The sequence below is a fragment of the Accipiter gentilis genome, chromosome 21 (genome assembly GCF_929443795.1).
Source record: "Accipiter gentilis chromosome 21, bAccGen1.1, whole genome shotgun sequence".
In the NCBI taxonomy this organism is placed as follows: domain Eukaryota; kingdom Metazoa; phylum Chordata; class Aves; order Accipitriformes; family Accipitridae; genus Astur; species Astur gentilis.
This window is the reverse complement of record NC_064900.1, coordinates 903,988-919,669: the sequence shown is the minus strand read 5'-3', so window position 1 is coordinate 919,669 and position 15,682 is coordinate 903,988. Positions and strand designations below refer to the sequence as shown.

The following is a 15,682-nucleotide window of genomic DNA, read 5'->3' as shown; positions in this document are numbered from 1 at the left end:
CGAGAGAAAAGGAGCTGAAGCTGATATGAAAAAGACCAGGAGCAATTTTTATCTCTGATGACAAACGTAGAAAAGTCAGAAGGTGGCTCCGATCCGATACAGTGCCTGCCTCGAGTGTTTTACAATCGCCTGGTTATCAGCAGAGAGACACGAGTGTCCACCGGAGGGCGGCAGAGAGATAAGGCAACATACAGAAGGTGGAGGATCTGGAAGGAGGCTTACTCCGTTCCCCTCCTTTCGGGTCTCTGACCCTGGGCTTCCTCTTTCCCCCTCCTCGCGTTGAAAAAAAAGTCATACTTCAACACAGCAAACTTGGCAGGTGATGCTTTGCTTCCGGAGTGTTAAATCAACTCCTACAAATGCACAGGTGGTACAATCTGAAAAAGAGAAAAGGGCTAGATTTGTTTTGGTTGATTTTATGTTTGGCTTTCACCTTGGGGTGTAACTTTACTGCCCCATTTCACCTCCTACTCCAAGTGTGGGATTCTCGCTACTAGTACAGCCTTACCTTTTGGCTGTTATTCTGCTTTTTTTAGCTTTTCTTTTCGTGGCACAACTAATCTGCGAATGTAAGGCAACACCAATAATAAGGTGAGGAACAACACATGGCCAAAGAAATAAATAGACCTGTACACCTGTAAAGAAAAAGGCAGGGTTGAGGATCACCAAGCAGCTTTGAGCCAAGAACATACAAGAGGGGATGGAGGGAAATGGGTTGGTTGCACGGATTGTCTGTTTGTAGCCACTAAATACCTTCATCCATTTGTCCCAGGTGAAAAGGCAAAATGGCACCAGAGAGTAACCCATGAACATCCAGTGGTTAGCCTGCTGCAGGATGTAGAAAATGGGCCGCAAGGCAGTGATGGAGGCCAGAGTACTTAGGGGAGGACTGTCCCGAACAAGGTTTATGACCTAATTTAAAGAAAAACACAGAATTCTTGTCAGTTGGATGTCCTGTGGCTATATATGCAGGCTCTGGGCCCAAGTTATCTATCCAGCTGCGTAAAATGAATTTTAGTAAGCAGTTAGTCTAAAAAAAGTAGCCAAGTACCCCATTCTGCTCAAAGTTTTAATTAAAATAAAACCAGTTTAAATATGGAATATTGTTCTCTCCGTACTGGGAGATTTAGCAGAGGCATTCAGGTCATGTGCTTGTCCTCCAATCTTTCCAGCTGCCAAGCACTTCAGTTGCCCTGTACCCATATGCCAAGTTCTCCACTTTTCTTCCTGTCAGCTTCTGCAACAAATTTATGGCTTGCCCATGCAGAAGTCAGCAACCTAGTGAACTCCTGAGAACAGAACCGTATCATGTTTGAAAACCAATTCCAAAGTGAATAGCTATTTTTCGTATTTAATCCGAGTAAAGCCTTCAGCGTGGCAGTTTCCAGACTCATGGGGAAAGGCTTAATGCAGGCCACCCCGTTCTGGTAAGTCAGACAAAGCGCACCTGTCTTTCAACGATGACTATAAGCAACTCCATTTGAAAGCACACCAGGTAGCCAGAGTGCAGCCCGTGCCAAATGGCCAGGAAGAACAGGGCCAGTGCCTGTGACAGCAGTTTGTTACCCAGGAACTTCAGACGCTTGAAGATGTAGCTAGAGCAGAAAAGAAACAAAGTGCTTCTAGTTGATTGTTTGTCCTCCCCTCTCCATGTCAGAGATGCAGGGCCCAGGGGACCCTATGCCTTTGCACACCCTGTGGTGACAGAAACAGCAAGACTGCTTTCCTTACCAGGGCAAAATGTACCTTGTCTTAAATCCCAGCCATAGGGGGAGAAGTGGTTCATCTGACAACACACACAGAAACGGTATTTTGCAATTCAGTTGTGTGTCCCAGCAAGTGCCAAACCAAAACCCAGTTAAGTCATTGCATAAGGAGCATCAAGAGGTGTGATGTGGGAACCAGCTGTTAGAGCAGCTCTGTGGCTGTTCGACCAGGCAGGCCAAAGTGCTCACTGTAGTCCTGTTCTAGCCTCTGCCATCAACTGCTTGCCTGTATTAATGAACTGCCCTTTTAGATTGAATGAAAAGATCTACCTAACCCAGTAACCTGTTTCAAATAGTACAGCGGCAAAATGTGGAAGAAAGAGAGTAAGAAGGGAAAACTGGCAGATTCTTCCTCTGATGCTCCCTGTCAGCCTAGGGTCTTGGTTCTGTTGACACATGTTACTGACACATTATAGAAGGGGAATTTTGTCCTGCTCACCGAGCCACCCAAGCGTTGGTGTTGATGTTGAAAGAGGCAATGGTCCCTGTGAACAAAGGTGTTGTCTCATACAGCCAGACCTTCATGTTGGCACAGGCATCCCACAGAGGCTTTCCACTCTGGTCCTTCCCATTGTACCCCAGACCAACAAGGATGCAGACACCTTCCTATGGAAAAAGATTCACAAGAAAGATGAGAGGAAAACACTGCCCCGCCCCCTCCTCCCCCCTTTTTTTTTTTTGGAAAGGCAGAGCTGGGGAAGGTCTCTCACGGTGTTGAGTGGAAAGCACCACTGCAGACGGAACAAATGGATTAAAAACTGCCTGCTTTTTATTTTGCTAGCCTTTGGTAACTTAAAGCAAGCTAAACTGACTTGCACTGATCCTCTTTAGCGCCAAGTCCAAGAGCATACTAAGTAGCTGCAAAGGTGCAACCTTTGTTCATTTGTCTTTTGTTTCTGGAATGACATCTAGACTCACCGTAACAAGCCAGCAAGTTACGTATTTGTAGAGTATAATTTTGCCCCAGATCAATATGTAACCACAACGGAACCAGAAAGGCTTCTCCTGCAGAGATAAGAGTGAAAGAGAATAAAAATAAAAACCAGAGTTGAGTGGCAATAATGAGACAAGGTAGATGAGCTCTCATCACTGTCTTTCATTTTAATTTGATGTATGTCTTGAGACTACTATATGGACTGGATTGCCAGGCTATTGGCTTATGCAAATTTACACATCATTCCTCTTCCTTTGGTAACACTTGGCTGTAGTGAAATGGGTACTTTGGAAAGACTCTGGGATTAGCATAATCATTGCAGAATTCACACCCTCATTTATTCACACCGATGCAGAAACACTGATCATCTGCAGGTAGGAATTACTTGTTAAGAGTTTTCTAAGAACCTCAAAAGATTCTTATAAGCCTTGCAAGTTGCTCTAGTGAAGTTCTTTCCATGTAATGCTTAAATGGAAGGTCATTAAAAGGTCACAAAATACAGATGTTAGGTTTCCAAAAACAACAGTAGCATCTACAATTAATTCTTCATTTGTAGAAGTTTTCATTTGGTTCAGTTCAGCTTAACACATTCCCGTTCTGCTTCAAATGGAATCCACAGGACAGGCAGTAAAGCCAAATCAGTTGTGGAAAGGCTCATCACTAGTTGCTGCCTCATCTTATTTTTAAATTGAGGCAAAACTAAAAAAAACCCAAAAAATTAAAAAAAAATAAAAAATCCACTCTTGTAGATCCAGTGCCCACCAGAGAAGTGGAATTCTTGCACACCCCAGAACTGCCAAATGAATACATACCATATAATCATCTGAGATGAGGTATTCATCAGAGACGTACAGGCTTGACAAGGTATAGGTTACTAGAAACAAGAGACCCAAACTCAGGCGCTTGAGAGCAGGCACAAAACTGAGAAAGAAAAATACAAAGGTCAAAGCAAAGCCTTGGAAAGGGACCATCAGACTCAGAATTTTAAAAACAGAAGTGGAGAAGAGGAGGTAGGGGAGATAGCGACAGGGAGTCACCACGTTCCACTGCAGCAGATGCCACTGTTTGGAAGCTGGGATGCTAACATCACCAGGTTGGGACTGAGTCTGTACTAAAGATGTCAAATGGTTTGTTGACATTCACGCCCTGAAACAATGCTAGGACATTAAGCAGAGAGTTGTGAGTGACTTTTGAAAGACTGCCTTGTCTTATAAATCACTTTTGGTCACAGTGCTTTAGTGTCCAGGTAAGAAGGCACTCTGCTGCAGGGAACGTGTGGAGGATTCAGCATTCTGGGATCTTAGGAAGGTGAGGAGCTAAGTGGCTTTTTATTACCTATTGGGTCTCTGGCCTTGAACGTCAGTCATCTCACACCTTGCCAGTTTCTGATAGTCTGTCATGGAGAACTGAGGCCCCACCATGAAGGCACCATAGAAATAGGAGAATCCTGAGACCTCCAGCAAGGTAGGAACTCCCCGGACAGCAAATCGCCGCTGCTCAGGGGTCAGGAACTCCTGCACCAAAGGGAGTGGCATTAACATCATCCTAGGGGATCTCGCACTAGCTCTGGATGTTGCGTTCTCAGCCTACCTCCTTAACGGGCTCAGTTCTTGCTCTCCATGTATATGGAACTTTCCACTTCTTACTTCACGTCCATTCCTCTCCCCAGCCCTCTCTATCCCCACCCCCTCTAAATAGCAATAAGATCTAATGGTTGAGACCAGTTGCACAGATCTCTGTTCCCAAATAAGCTCAAAACACGGAGGGGATCTATTGACATGCATCCCCGCCAGCATAGTAGGCACTGTATCTGACCTATTCCAGTCCCCAATTGCAAGCGCCTGCACTCTCCCAAGACCTTATTGTCCTACAATTCCTACTTCTTGATGGAAGAATTCATTGTCTTTAAATACGTGAAACTTCAGCTCAGGAAATTTCAGCTCAACATTGTTTTCTTGCAGTCAGCAGTGATTCCATGGATGCTAAAGGCTCAGTCAGGCCCCAAACAGGAGATGGGGAATGCAGATACTTGAAGTAGGATTAAGAGACTGTAGCAAATGTTCTGCCCTCTCCCACACACTGTGCTGCGGAACTTCTCTCAGTTTCATCTGCTCTAAAAACAGAGCCCTAATAAATGGTAAAGGGCAACCATTCACAAGGAAATGGTAAGACTAAACAAAGGAAAGGAAGACGGGAACCAAGATCCAGTGCTGGTGGTCTGCAGGTTAAAGGTACACTACCCACAAGACACAGAGCATTGGGGATTGGGAACCTAAAGCAACACATTTGGGGGAAGGAGATGGTGGAGAATTTGGAAAGGGGCAGAATAATATTCCGACATGATTGAAACAACTTCTGTCCATCTCTAATCACTACTGTCTGTTCCAAATTCCACTCCAGAATTCAGTGCCCTCAGACACTCAGAGAGGCTCCCCTCTCAGCTATGGCTTTTAACAAACAATGAGCGCAGCTTGCTAACTCGCATCCGTTGAAGTTGATTTTTTTAACCTCTAGCTCACTGGGATGGCACAGAAGAAGAGAGGACGAATGAAGGAGAAATGGTGTCTTACTCACCGGATCTTTCCCTCCATCATAGTAGTCGATGGCCAGACCTAGAGGTGAGAAACAATTATCTGAAGCCCTGGGATGGGCTGGTTGGGCTGAACAAGCAGCCCTCTCTTCCCTGAGGCACAGCTTGCAGAGTGCAAGAGATAGGAGGGAGGTGTCACTCACCAATCAACTTGAGCGTCAAGACACAATGTGGCATTGTCCACTTGATGTCATAATGCTCTGTGGCTGTGAAGTAATATCCAGCCATAAGGTATGTCTGAAAGAAATCATTGTTTGGGTTATTCAAACTAATTCTTCCAGCTGGTTTTGATCTGTGTCCACTCTTCCACCCACAGTTGCTAATGGGAAGTGCAAAACTGAACAGAGGGCTCCTTTCTACAAACCGATGCAGTAAGAAAGAGAGTTTTACCATCTGAAAGAAGAACGTGGTGAAGACGGCAGTGATTGTGCGACCCATTAGTCTCAGTATGAGGAACTGGATTAGGACACATAGCAGGGAATGAAAGAACTGCATCCCTGTGGGACAGGAAAGAGAGAGAGAGGTGAAGTAGAAATGACATTTGCCCACTACAGATCCTCCCAAACCACAGCATGCCCTACGCAAGGCAGCTCTCTCTCCCAAACTCATCTTACCAAAATTGAAGTAAGCAATTGAGAGTCCTGTGAACACATTGTAGAGATGAATGAGGTAGGTCTCCTTCTGGAAGAGGAAATAGCGCTGGAACAAGGCAAAAGGATATCCTGAGTAGAGGAGAAGAAAAAAAAAAAAAAAAAAAGATGAGAGAGTTGTAAATTAGTGTAGACAAGCATTTGTAATGGTCCCGATTATAGCTTTCTTGAACATGTTATTAGGAACATGTGCTTTACATAGACACATCATCAAACACAGGTCACAGTGTACATTCCTGATACTGTATTTCCATCTCAGGAGATAGATGCTAGATTAATTACTCTGTACATTATACAGAAGAAAATACTTTAACAAGAACATAATTATATCAAAGTTGATACTGAAGTGCAAGAAATTCCAGGATTACAGTTCTGGCCTCATTCAATACATGAAATGGATAATGCTGTAATACATGAATCAGACTTTAGTCTGATTCATTTCCAAATTCTGTGACAAATATGGTGAACGTGGCAAGAAGCTAGATTGGGGGAAAAAAAAAAAAAAGGGAGGGTGATTTTATGGTTAATACCATTACATTGTGCTAAAAAATTCAATCCCCCCCTCCCACCTCAATTAGTTCTTACACGATGCTGACCAGCTTTAATCCCAGAGTTCCTCAAGTGACCTCCAGTAGTATACTCTTCCTTTTCTAACTCTCCAGCTTCAGATTTGCATCTGATTTGTGAACTACTGGGCACACAAAGCTGTAACTAAAATCCACTGGAACTACACCTGTAGTATTTTTGAAAGTCAGAAGCATTTCATATGGAGCAGCTAAGATAAGTGGAAGGAGATTTTTTCTTGCATTTTCTGTGTTAGCTCTAGTCTAATTTAGGAATGCCTCCAGATTATTCATCTGTGGCTCTAGTGAGAAGCAAACATTTACGAAGCACTCTAGTAGTACGGTGAGAAGTGCCATACAGAAACCTGTGAGTAAATTAAATTCTGTCGTCTAGGTGAGGTTCATGTAGCACACAATAAACATTGCCACATACTAGACAATAAATATATTATGTTTTAATACTTATTGACACAGGAGCCATTGTCCATCTCATGAGTACGTGAAGTCTGTTCACGCAATTAGTGTTTCTAAAGGCACGTGCACAACCAGCTGAACTGGGATAGCAGAAGCAACTTTAATTCTGGCATTTCGTAACTTATTGCTTTACTTTGCAAGCTTGTGTTCTTTTAGCCTGATTAAAACCAAACCGAAACAAATCTCTTGTACCAAAAAAAGAGAGGAAATTCATCACATACCACAATACTGGCATCCACACTGCTTATGAGCCTAGCTGAAATCTGTAGCAGTGGATAGATCTCTGCTACTTGCACTAATGGAGTAATAGTAGCAGTAGGTAGTCATGTTTTATATGGAGCAGTAATAAAAGGTGATGAAACGCACATTTTGCCAAGAAGTGTTTGATGGATGGAAGGTTTCCAATAAGCAAGGCCAAATCTAGTCACTACTGTGAGAAGAAATGAGAAACCCTGTGACATTTTGTAAAATACATGTCTTGCAGCCTGTCAGTGCTAACAGGCTGCGGTGTGACTGGAGCCGTTTTAAGGTCCTCTCCGTCCCCCCACAGCCCCTGGGAGGGAGCCCCAGAGTTTGGGACTTTTGGGCTCCCTTCGAGATGCCGAACGGCGGCATGCTCTACTGATGTGTACCTGCTGCTTCTCCAAACTGAGCTGCTGCTCCCCATTTCCTCAGCCTCTTCCCACCCCTCTTTCGGTCTTCCCTGCCTCCTCGTTCCCGTTCCTGCCTCCTTTTGTGTCCTGTGCCGGTTTCCACGCCACAGGCTGTTTTCTCGGTCTGCGCGGCCGGCCAGCCCCACATACCACGGCTCTCCGCCCGCAGAGCCCGGCAACCTCACTCCTGCTCATCCAGCTTGCTCTTCCCCGCCGCAACAGCGGCTCCAAATTCCCCTAGAAAATGCCTTTCCCAAACCGTCCCTTTCCCTTCCTGCTCCCCCTGTGTGTTTTACGCTGCCGCCTTCTCGTTTGCCAGCATGCACTTCTGTCCCATTTTCCCCATCGCTTCCCTGAACAGCAGCTGAGGGGTAAAGAGGGAATTGGCAAAGAGAGTTCATCCCACGGGCTCTCTAGGGATACAGGAGTAACTCAAAGACAATTCACATGATTTAAAATAAAAAAATAAAAAATTAGTATTGTCTACCAGTCTTCTACTCAGAAACGTACAGATGGGGCTTCTTTTTTCACGTGCCAATTTTCCTGCTGCAGCTTAATAAACTTATTAATAACTGTCTTTGTGAAATGGAAAGTGGTAAAAAAATATAAAGTGTTACCTTCAGTTTAGATCAAAAGTTAAAATACTGAGGTTTACTGTGGAAAAATGTTTCCCCCTTTTCAGCAAGGAGAGAAAAATCAGATCAGAAATACAGGCAAAGCACAATTTATTGCTGTTCGTCAACACGTATGGTTTTAAACCCACATTTTCAAAAGATTTCCCACTCTCTCAAATATCAGTACAATCTTGCAAAACGTTCCATTTCCATCGGAAAAAAAAAATATCTGTTTTTTGGCTCTAGCCATTTCCATAGACAGAATTAAATTATGACTGAATACTATAATGTACCTCAAACTTCTAAAAGCCAGAAATTTTATCTATTTTCTTCCATTCCCAGCTAGTGTTCCTACTGTCTCACTTGTCAGGCATACTCCTTTTTAGCTCTACACAGGAGATCATATTGTGGTTTGGGTAATGCTGCTCTGAAGGAAAAGGAATAATGAGCCCTTGCAAATAGAGAGCTACTAATATGCACAGCATATATGTTTTTAGAAAGCCACAAATTTAAATCCTGGTCTGGCACTACGTGGGTGCTGTTCCAGTTCAAAAGTCACAAAGTCGGCCTGAATTCTTCTGATAGCCTGAGCAACTTGCTAGTACTCTGGACCGCAATTTAGTTACAGTTTTGCTGCACACCAGGTAATTTTCTCAGTTTTACAACTGGGCTGGTTCCACGCTGCAGATAAAACCTTTAACCCCCAAATGGCAGTGGGTACTGAATATCAATGGCCATTCCGCTGTGGCCTGGGCGCTTCCGAACACTCATAAACTGTCTATTAAATAATGAGCTATTCCTACCATAACAACGGCAGTACTCCCGCCCCACTATGGTGTTGCTGAAGCAGCCTGAATTAGCACAGCAAAAGCAGGAGAGCAGGTTTTGAAGCCATCATTGCCTCCCGGCAAGCTCGCTGTCTGTCGGGATGCCGCGCTGCTTTGCTTTCACCATGCAGAAGCAACAGGACTGGAGTCCCCGCTCCTCGCTGCCGAGGGACCCTGCGCAGCAGCTCCCAGTCTGCCAAACTCCTCTGTCCCAGCTCCCTCAGGCAGAGCGGACCGAGGCAGGAAAACAGCTGCAGTACTCCTGGAGAAAACAGAAGGTGACCCCCAGATCCGAAGTAATTCTCCTTCTCTATGGACCACGGAGTTGAAAAGCAGTCTGCATGCAGAGTTGGTTTTTGCCTCTAGACTTCCTATAGAAGAGAATTAGCAATTGATAGAAAAGGGACAAATTAGCCAAGACATGCTGCTGCTGATAAATTCCTCTCTTTTTTTTTTTTTTTAACTTCACAGGAACAAGAGGACTATCTCTGGTTAAGAGAACCCCAGTGCTGGAAGGGAAAGGACAAGGTCAGCTTCTTGGCCACAGACATTTGGGAGAGGAATGGGCCATTGCACAACGCCCAGGTCGTCCACAGATACAAGAATCTAACTGAGCAAAAGAAGTATATATTCAAGAGGCTGGATTAGGCAGGAGGAAAGTTCTACTAATTCCAAGCAAAAATAGCACTGTCAAGTTTGCCATCTTCTGGAATGGGTGATTAAGATGCCTGTCTTTTTCCAGAGATAAAGCTGCAAATAAGAACACCTGAAACATTCTTTTCATCTCTGCTCCCTTTGTTTCCCCTTTTATATCCGTTAGCTCTGTTTCATCTTCAAGAGAGCAGATCAGGCTATTTTTCTTCTTCTCCCTTTTGCTGATCAGTTAACTCCACTTTTGTTAAGATCTAGCAGATCAATTGTCTCCGTTTTCTTATAAGAATGCTAAAACTAAAAAGGAAGGCGACAACAGGAAGAAGACGTGTTAAAATATAAGCCTTACCTAGTATTTTGACTTCAAAGGTATTCTCTTTTTCTGTCTATAATACTGCAAAAGTCCCACGCCTTGTTTAACAGTGGGTGCATATACCTGACTACTTTAATTCAGGTCAGGAGTGTACTTTTAAAGTCCACTTACGGTGCTTTCGTTTGCATAGCAGAACTGTCTCAAAGCATGCGAACAGGATTCTTTTCAGACGAAACTGAACTGAACTGAAAATGCACTCCAATGGGTGCTCAGTCCGTATGACCGGACTGAAGCAAATCCAAAGTAAATGCCCCAAACCCATCAGGTACTGCACACAAACAAGTCTGCTCTACAGATCTGCTCGTACCGTACCATTTTACTTGCTAATGTAGACAGAGTCAGTGTGTAGCATTACCGAGCTCGTGCTCTCATTTTTTATTATTTAAGGAATAAGATGTGTTTGAAGTTAAGAGTTCAAACAAGGCAGCACACGAGCACTCTGTGACAGGGCTGGTTTTAGCACCTGTGACAGTATGGTGCTGCCTCTTACAACTTCTTCTCCCATCTCTTACCCATTAAAACCAGTTGTTTGCCTCCCCTTCAGTAAGGTTCCTGCTTGGCTGACCAGCTGGGGACTTGATCTGGGGTCAGTCATCAGCTATGGGTGACCACAGGGAGAATTTCACTGAGCCTAAAAATCTTCAGGATGCAGAGAGCAGGAATAAGCAAGAGGATGTAAAACAAATTGGTGAGAGGTGGAAGAGGAGGAGATAAGACCACTTGCCAGCAAAGCTGCTGGTTTCTGGCACCTATTCAGTAGGAACGTGTTACTTTCTGCAGGTCACCGCTATGTCTGTAGATGAGGGAACACTTCCCCAGTGCTTTTCCTGGCAGGTCTGGGCAGATCAGCAGGGTCAGCTCTGGCTCAGGGCTGTAAACAGTATGTTGGCCCCCCTCCACATTATGCAGCAGAACATACCAGGCAGCTTGCGAGCCACTGTGTAATAGTATGGCCAGATAAATATCTTTCATTCTTTGGGATCATACAGCCATGCAAGAAATAAGATCAACCTCAAGTCTTAAATACACAGTGCCACGAGGCCTCCTGTACCCCGGCTTACGCTTTGAGCGGTGACAGCAGGAGAGAAACGTCTCCTCTCACGGGAGGACGAGAGCAGCAGCACAGAAACCCTCTTCTCTCCTTCGCACGGCTGGAGGGGCTCCCTCCCCTTCTCCACCGAGAGGGGCTAGGACAGCATCAGCTCAGACCGCTTACTCTGGCACCTGGAAAGCAACTCTGCAGGTAGGGAGCCGAGACCGCTGGTGTCCTCCCTGCTGACCTAAAGGCAGAGTTTCTCCTGGGGGAACACTGGGCCCTGGACCTACTGAAGAATGCAAGGTAGAATACACCTCTCAAAAGACATTTTCATGTGACTGACAGACATTAGCGTACCAGACATACCGCAATTTTTTTAAATGACAGGGTCCGGAACCATGCTTCAAGTATTGCTGCTGTTGATAATATTGCCAAATTGCAGCCTAAATTCTTCTCGTTTATGCAGATTTTCACATAGGGGAAGCACGAAGTAAGTTTTCAATCTTGTACAATCTGAGCAATGGACTCTATTCTAGTTGTATTCTTTGCTTCAAAATTGCAGGATGGATAAAAGGTGTCTCTGATTTAAAGACAAAGCTGTGACTAAAATCCCCATAGTTTGCTCAGCAATGTGCTGTTACAATCTTCACTTGTTCACTGAGAAAAGAGGACGCACTGTAGGACTGCTCCAGTTTTTGTTCTTGGTTGGTCTTCCTTCCTCCTTTCTCCTTCCCTCCTTCTCCCCTGTATTTAAATTTTTTTCAGTGGTGGCAGAATGTTAACAGTTTTCAATGACCTCTTTTGGTTATTTCAGATCACGACTAAGTGAACACTCTTGTTCTGAATCAAGAGAGTCCATTCAGACTATTTTTTCAACATAATTCAGCTTTCTCCAGAAATTAATGTAAGAAGTTGCAAAGTTGTTAGCGATTCTTCCTCTTTTTCAGAGGGCCATTTCTACCAGTTTCTGGTGATCTCCTGAACAGTGAAACGCTAGAAACCGCTGTTGCAGTAGAACTGCACAGTGTAAATGGTAAACTGCATCACAGAGGGAGAAATAAGCAACAACTTTTTAATCCATCTTTGGAACGGAGTACCGCGCTTCATCCTCATGTTCTTGTTCTGAAATAATTCAGCAGTATTGGCTGCAGCCAACAAAAATAATTTTCTTCCTGAATCTATGCAAACACCTGAAATGGAGGAAGTGAAGGAAAAGCCATACCTTGCCTGTCCTAGTGCCATTTCCAGCTTTTAGAAATGCCTTTCATTTACACCCCATGCCGTCCTGTGAGGTGATCATCAGCGCCAGCTGCATTACCAACAGGCTTAAGGCATTCAGTCCCATTAAAACAATTGTAAGCTAAGCTGCAATTAAATGAGCATTTCTTTGCTAGTGTTGGGTTAAGCAACAATTCTCACTCTCCTCTCATGTTGCTCTGGAGTGGTGCTTGGCCCTTCCTTTTAATGTAATGGTATAATGCTTTACTACCCATCCATTAAGCAGGAAAGCTGGAGTCAATCCCCTCTGTCTGAGTGGTTCAATCTACATGACCTGCAAGAGTACCAAACTATAGGTGAGGCTGTTTTGCATGCCTTTAAGCCTTCTGTCTGAAGTTACGCCTTCAACTGCATGTAGTTAAGAGTGAGGGAGAAAGGACGGGGAAATGGTTTGGTATACATTTTAGCTATGCAGGGGAAAGAGATGCGAATGGGTTCCCAGTTCCTGATCCCCAGACTTTCAATACAAATTATAAAGATCCACTAAGACTTTATGCAAAATAGATAGTGGCCTATCTCTCAGTGGCTTAGCGTCAACACTGTACATGGAACGTTTGTAACGAGACACACGAATCTCGCGCTTAACGAATCTATTGACTGCAGTGGGCATCTCTTCTTATCATTAAGATGGTAATTACCTGCTGTTCATTTCAAAGAAGTGGTTTTGCTCACCCATAAGATACTGAGCAGGAAAACAGTCTTCCAACGTCATGTTCTAGCTTACTGCTAGTAAGAAGCAAGAAGGAACTCTGAGAATATGTTCAAGGTGCATTCTGCAAAGGTATCGCTCTACCGTAGGTGTCTGCCTCCACACACGCTTTCTAACACCTCTTCTGCATCAGTACTTGTTAGACTAGTCCCTTGGTTGGTTTAGTTGACTAACCTGGTAGTACACCATCTGCTTTTTCTGGTTTAGGCTTCTGCCAGGCACGTAAATTCAGTCGGATGACAGTTAAAAGTACCAGAGACAGATGTGGGAGAAAGGAAAACAGGGCTTTTCCTGTTCAGCTGTGGGGAGCTGCTAGATTAATTCAGGCTGACTTATGTGTGTGTCCTGTATAAGTTTCCTATCACTTCTTTTTTCCTTCATAGAAGAAGTTTGGTTTAACCGACTTCTAAGTTAAGTTCAAAATGATAGTCAGTTCTGTCCCCTATATCTACCCTTGATGTAAAGAATGTTTCGGTTCAGTTTGATCTTACACGTTGTAGATTAAATCAGGCAGATACAAGTCTGGTCCAGACCACAGTTATGAAGTGACACCACTTCTCCTGCATCTCTTTATGAAAATTATACTTCTAGTTAGCCAAAGCAACTTTATTTGACAGATCACGCAGTAGCAGCTGTATCACTTCAAATACTCTTGAGAAAAGCTCCTATTTTCTTTCTGCTAGGTGCCTACACCACGAAGACTTTCAAAAACCAAAGTTTCGTCGGGCACCCACAGAGATTTGTGTAGACAGCGCGGATACATACACTTGCACTAATGTTTTGGGAGCGACGACCTCCCCCTCAGTTGTCAGCCCACATCGTAACTCTAGCCTTGCCTTAACCGTTCGACACGAGACTGAACCACCTCACGTTCAGAGAAGCGTTAAGCAGCGTGTGTTTTGCGACACGCGTCGCGTCGCAGGTGGAGCGCAGCGCGGACACCCCCGTTCTCCGGGTCACTCAGCTCGCAGGCTTCGCTCACCCCACCTGGCAGTCCCCGTGGTGGCATCCCACTCCCGCGTAGTTAGTTCCACGCTGGCTGCGGACACTAATGACGTCTCCCGGCAGACACCTCCCTGCCCTCGGACAGGGCAACATCTCAAGGGGGCTGTGGAGATTTTTTCCTGAGCGTACACCCCCCCCCCCCCCCCCCGGGCACACGCTGGTGGGGAACTGGATGCACACGCAGCACCTGGCACCCACGCAAAGCCAGCGGAACGACCGCAAACAAAGTTCTCGCACCCAAAACGCTGCTCGGGACGCCGACCCGAACCCGGCCTCCCTTGGCGGCACACCGAGAACCGGCTCCCCGTCTCTCCCGGCCCGTCTCTCCCGCCCCGGGACGCGGGGTGCCCTGCAACCCCTTTCACCGGCAGCCTGCCCGGACCGCACCCCGACTTCCTGCGGGGAAGGAAACCCACCGGTTCGCCCGCCCCGCTTCCGAGCGGGTTCCCCGTCCCCTCTCCACCGGGAGAACCGGAGTGTCTCCACCGGCCGGGGCCGGGGCCGGTGGGCGGCGGCGGGCGGGGGTGGGGGTGTCTCGCCCGCCGGTTCCCCGCGCACACGTGGCCTGGCACGGCGGCGGTGACACAGGTGGGGCTCCCCCGGCCCCGGCCCCCACGCAGCGCGGCGCGGCGCGGCTCGGCACGGCACGGCGGGGTCGCTCGGCCCCACGGCGGGCGCGGCGCCCTGCCCTGGGCGCCAGACCCGTCACCCCCCCCCCCCCCCACCCTCCACCCCGACCGCCGCGCCCTCTGCCCTCCCTTACCCATCAGGATGGAGACGATGAGGCGCAGCGCTTGCTCCGACGAGCCCAGGGCCTCGGCCAGCTGGGCCAGGCCCCAGCCGGACCCCGCCACCGCCATCTTCTCCCCCGGCCGCCCCGCCGGCCGGTCGCTCCTCGAACCCGGCAGCGGCACCAGCCACCGCGGCCCCCGCACCGCTCGCGGCCCCCTCCGCGCCCATTGGCTGCACCGCGCCGGCCACGCCCCGCCGGCGCCTCCGATTGGACAGCCGGTGGCAGCGGGGCAGGGCCCTGCGCTCACTAAGGCAAAGGTTACCCCGCGAGTGGGCGGTGCCGCGGAGCTGTCCCGGCTAGCCAATGATTGGAGAAAGCGCTTCCGAGGGCGGGGCTGGGTCCCGGCGGCGGGGGGGCGGGGCCAAGCAGGCGAGGCGGAGCCCGCCTCCCCATTGGCTGTGGCGGGACAGGAGAGAGCCGGGCAGGGAGGGGTAGGGGTAGGGGCGGGGCAGGGGTTATTCGCGGGCACGAGGCGCGCGGGGAGGGCGGCGCGGGACGGGGACTGGGGCAGGGACTGGGGCTGGGGCTGGGGCAGGGACTGGGACTGGGACTGGGACTGGGACTGGAACAGGGGCAGACTCTGGGTCTAGGTCTAGGTCTAAGTCTAGCTCTGGATCTTGGCCTCGGCCTCGCCTTGGGACGCTGCTCTGCCGGCTGGGGACAAGGCACACTACCGAGGCTCCCCAGGGGCTCCTGGAGGATGGACAGACTGTGGGTGCTTGGCTCTTGTGGCCCCAGAGGGACCCGCTCCCCATACCGGGCATTA

At 47.3% G+C, this 15,682-nt stretch overlaps 1 protein-coding gene across 1 annotated transcript; it reads right to left on the bottom strand.

Moving 5' to 3' along the window:
• Positions 1–26: 26 nt before the first annotated feature.
• Positions 27–15,083, bottom strand: LPCAT3 (lysophosphatidylcholine acyltransferase 3). The gene is given in 14 exon segments (XM_049824743.1): positions 27–377; positions 509–635; positions 754–912; positions 1,448–1,595; positions 2,206–2,372; positions 2,685–2,771; positions 3,513–3,621; positions 4,036–4,214; positions 5,275–5,312; positions 5,434–5,527; positions 5,681–5,787; positions 5,905–6,012; positions 14,887–15,040; positions 15,042–15,083. Coding segments are annotated over 13 exon segments (1,509 nt in total). The 3' UTR covers positions 27–377; positions 509–518.
• Between the last annotated feature and the right edge of the window lie 599 nt (positions 15,084–15,682).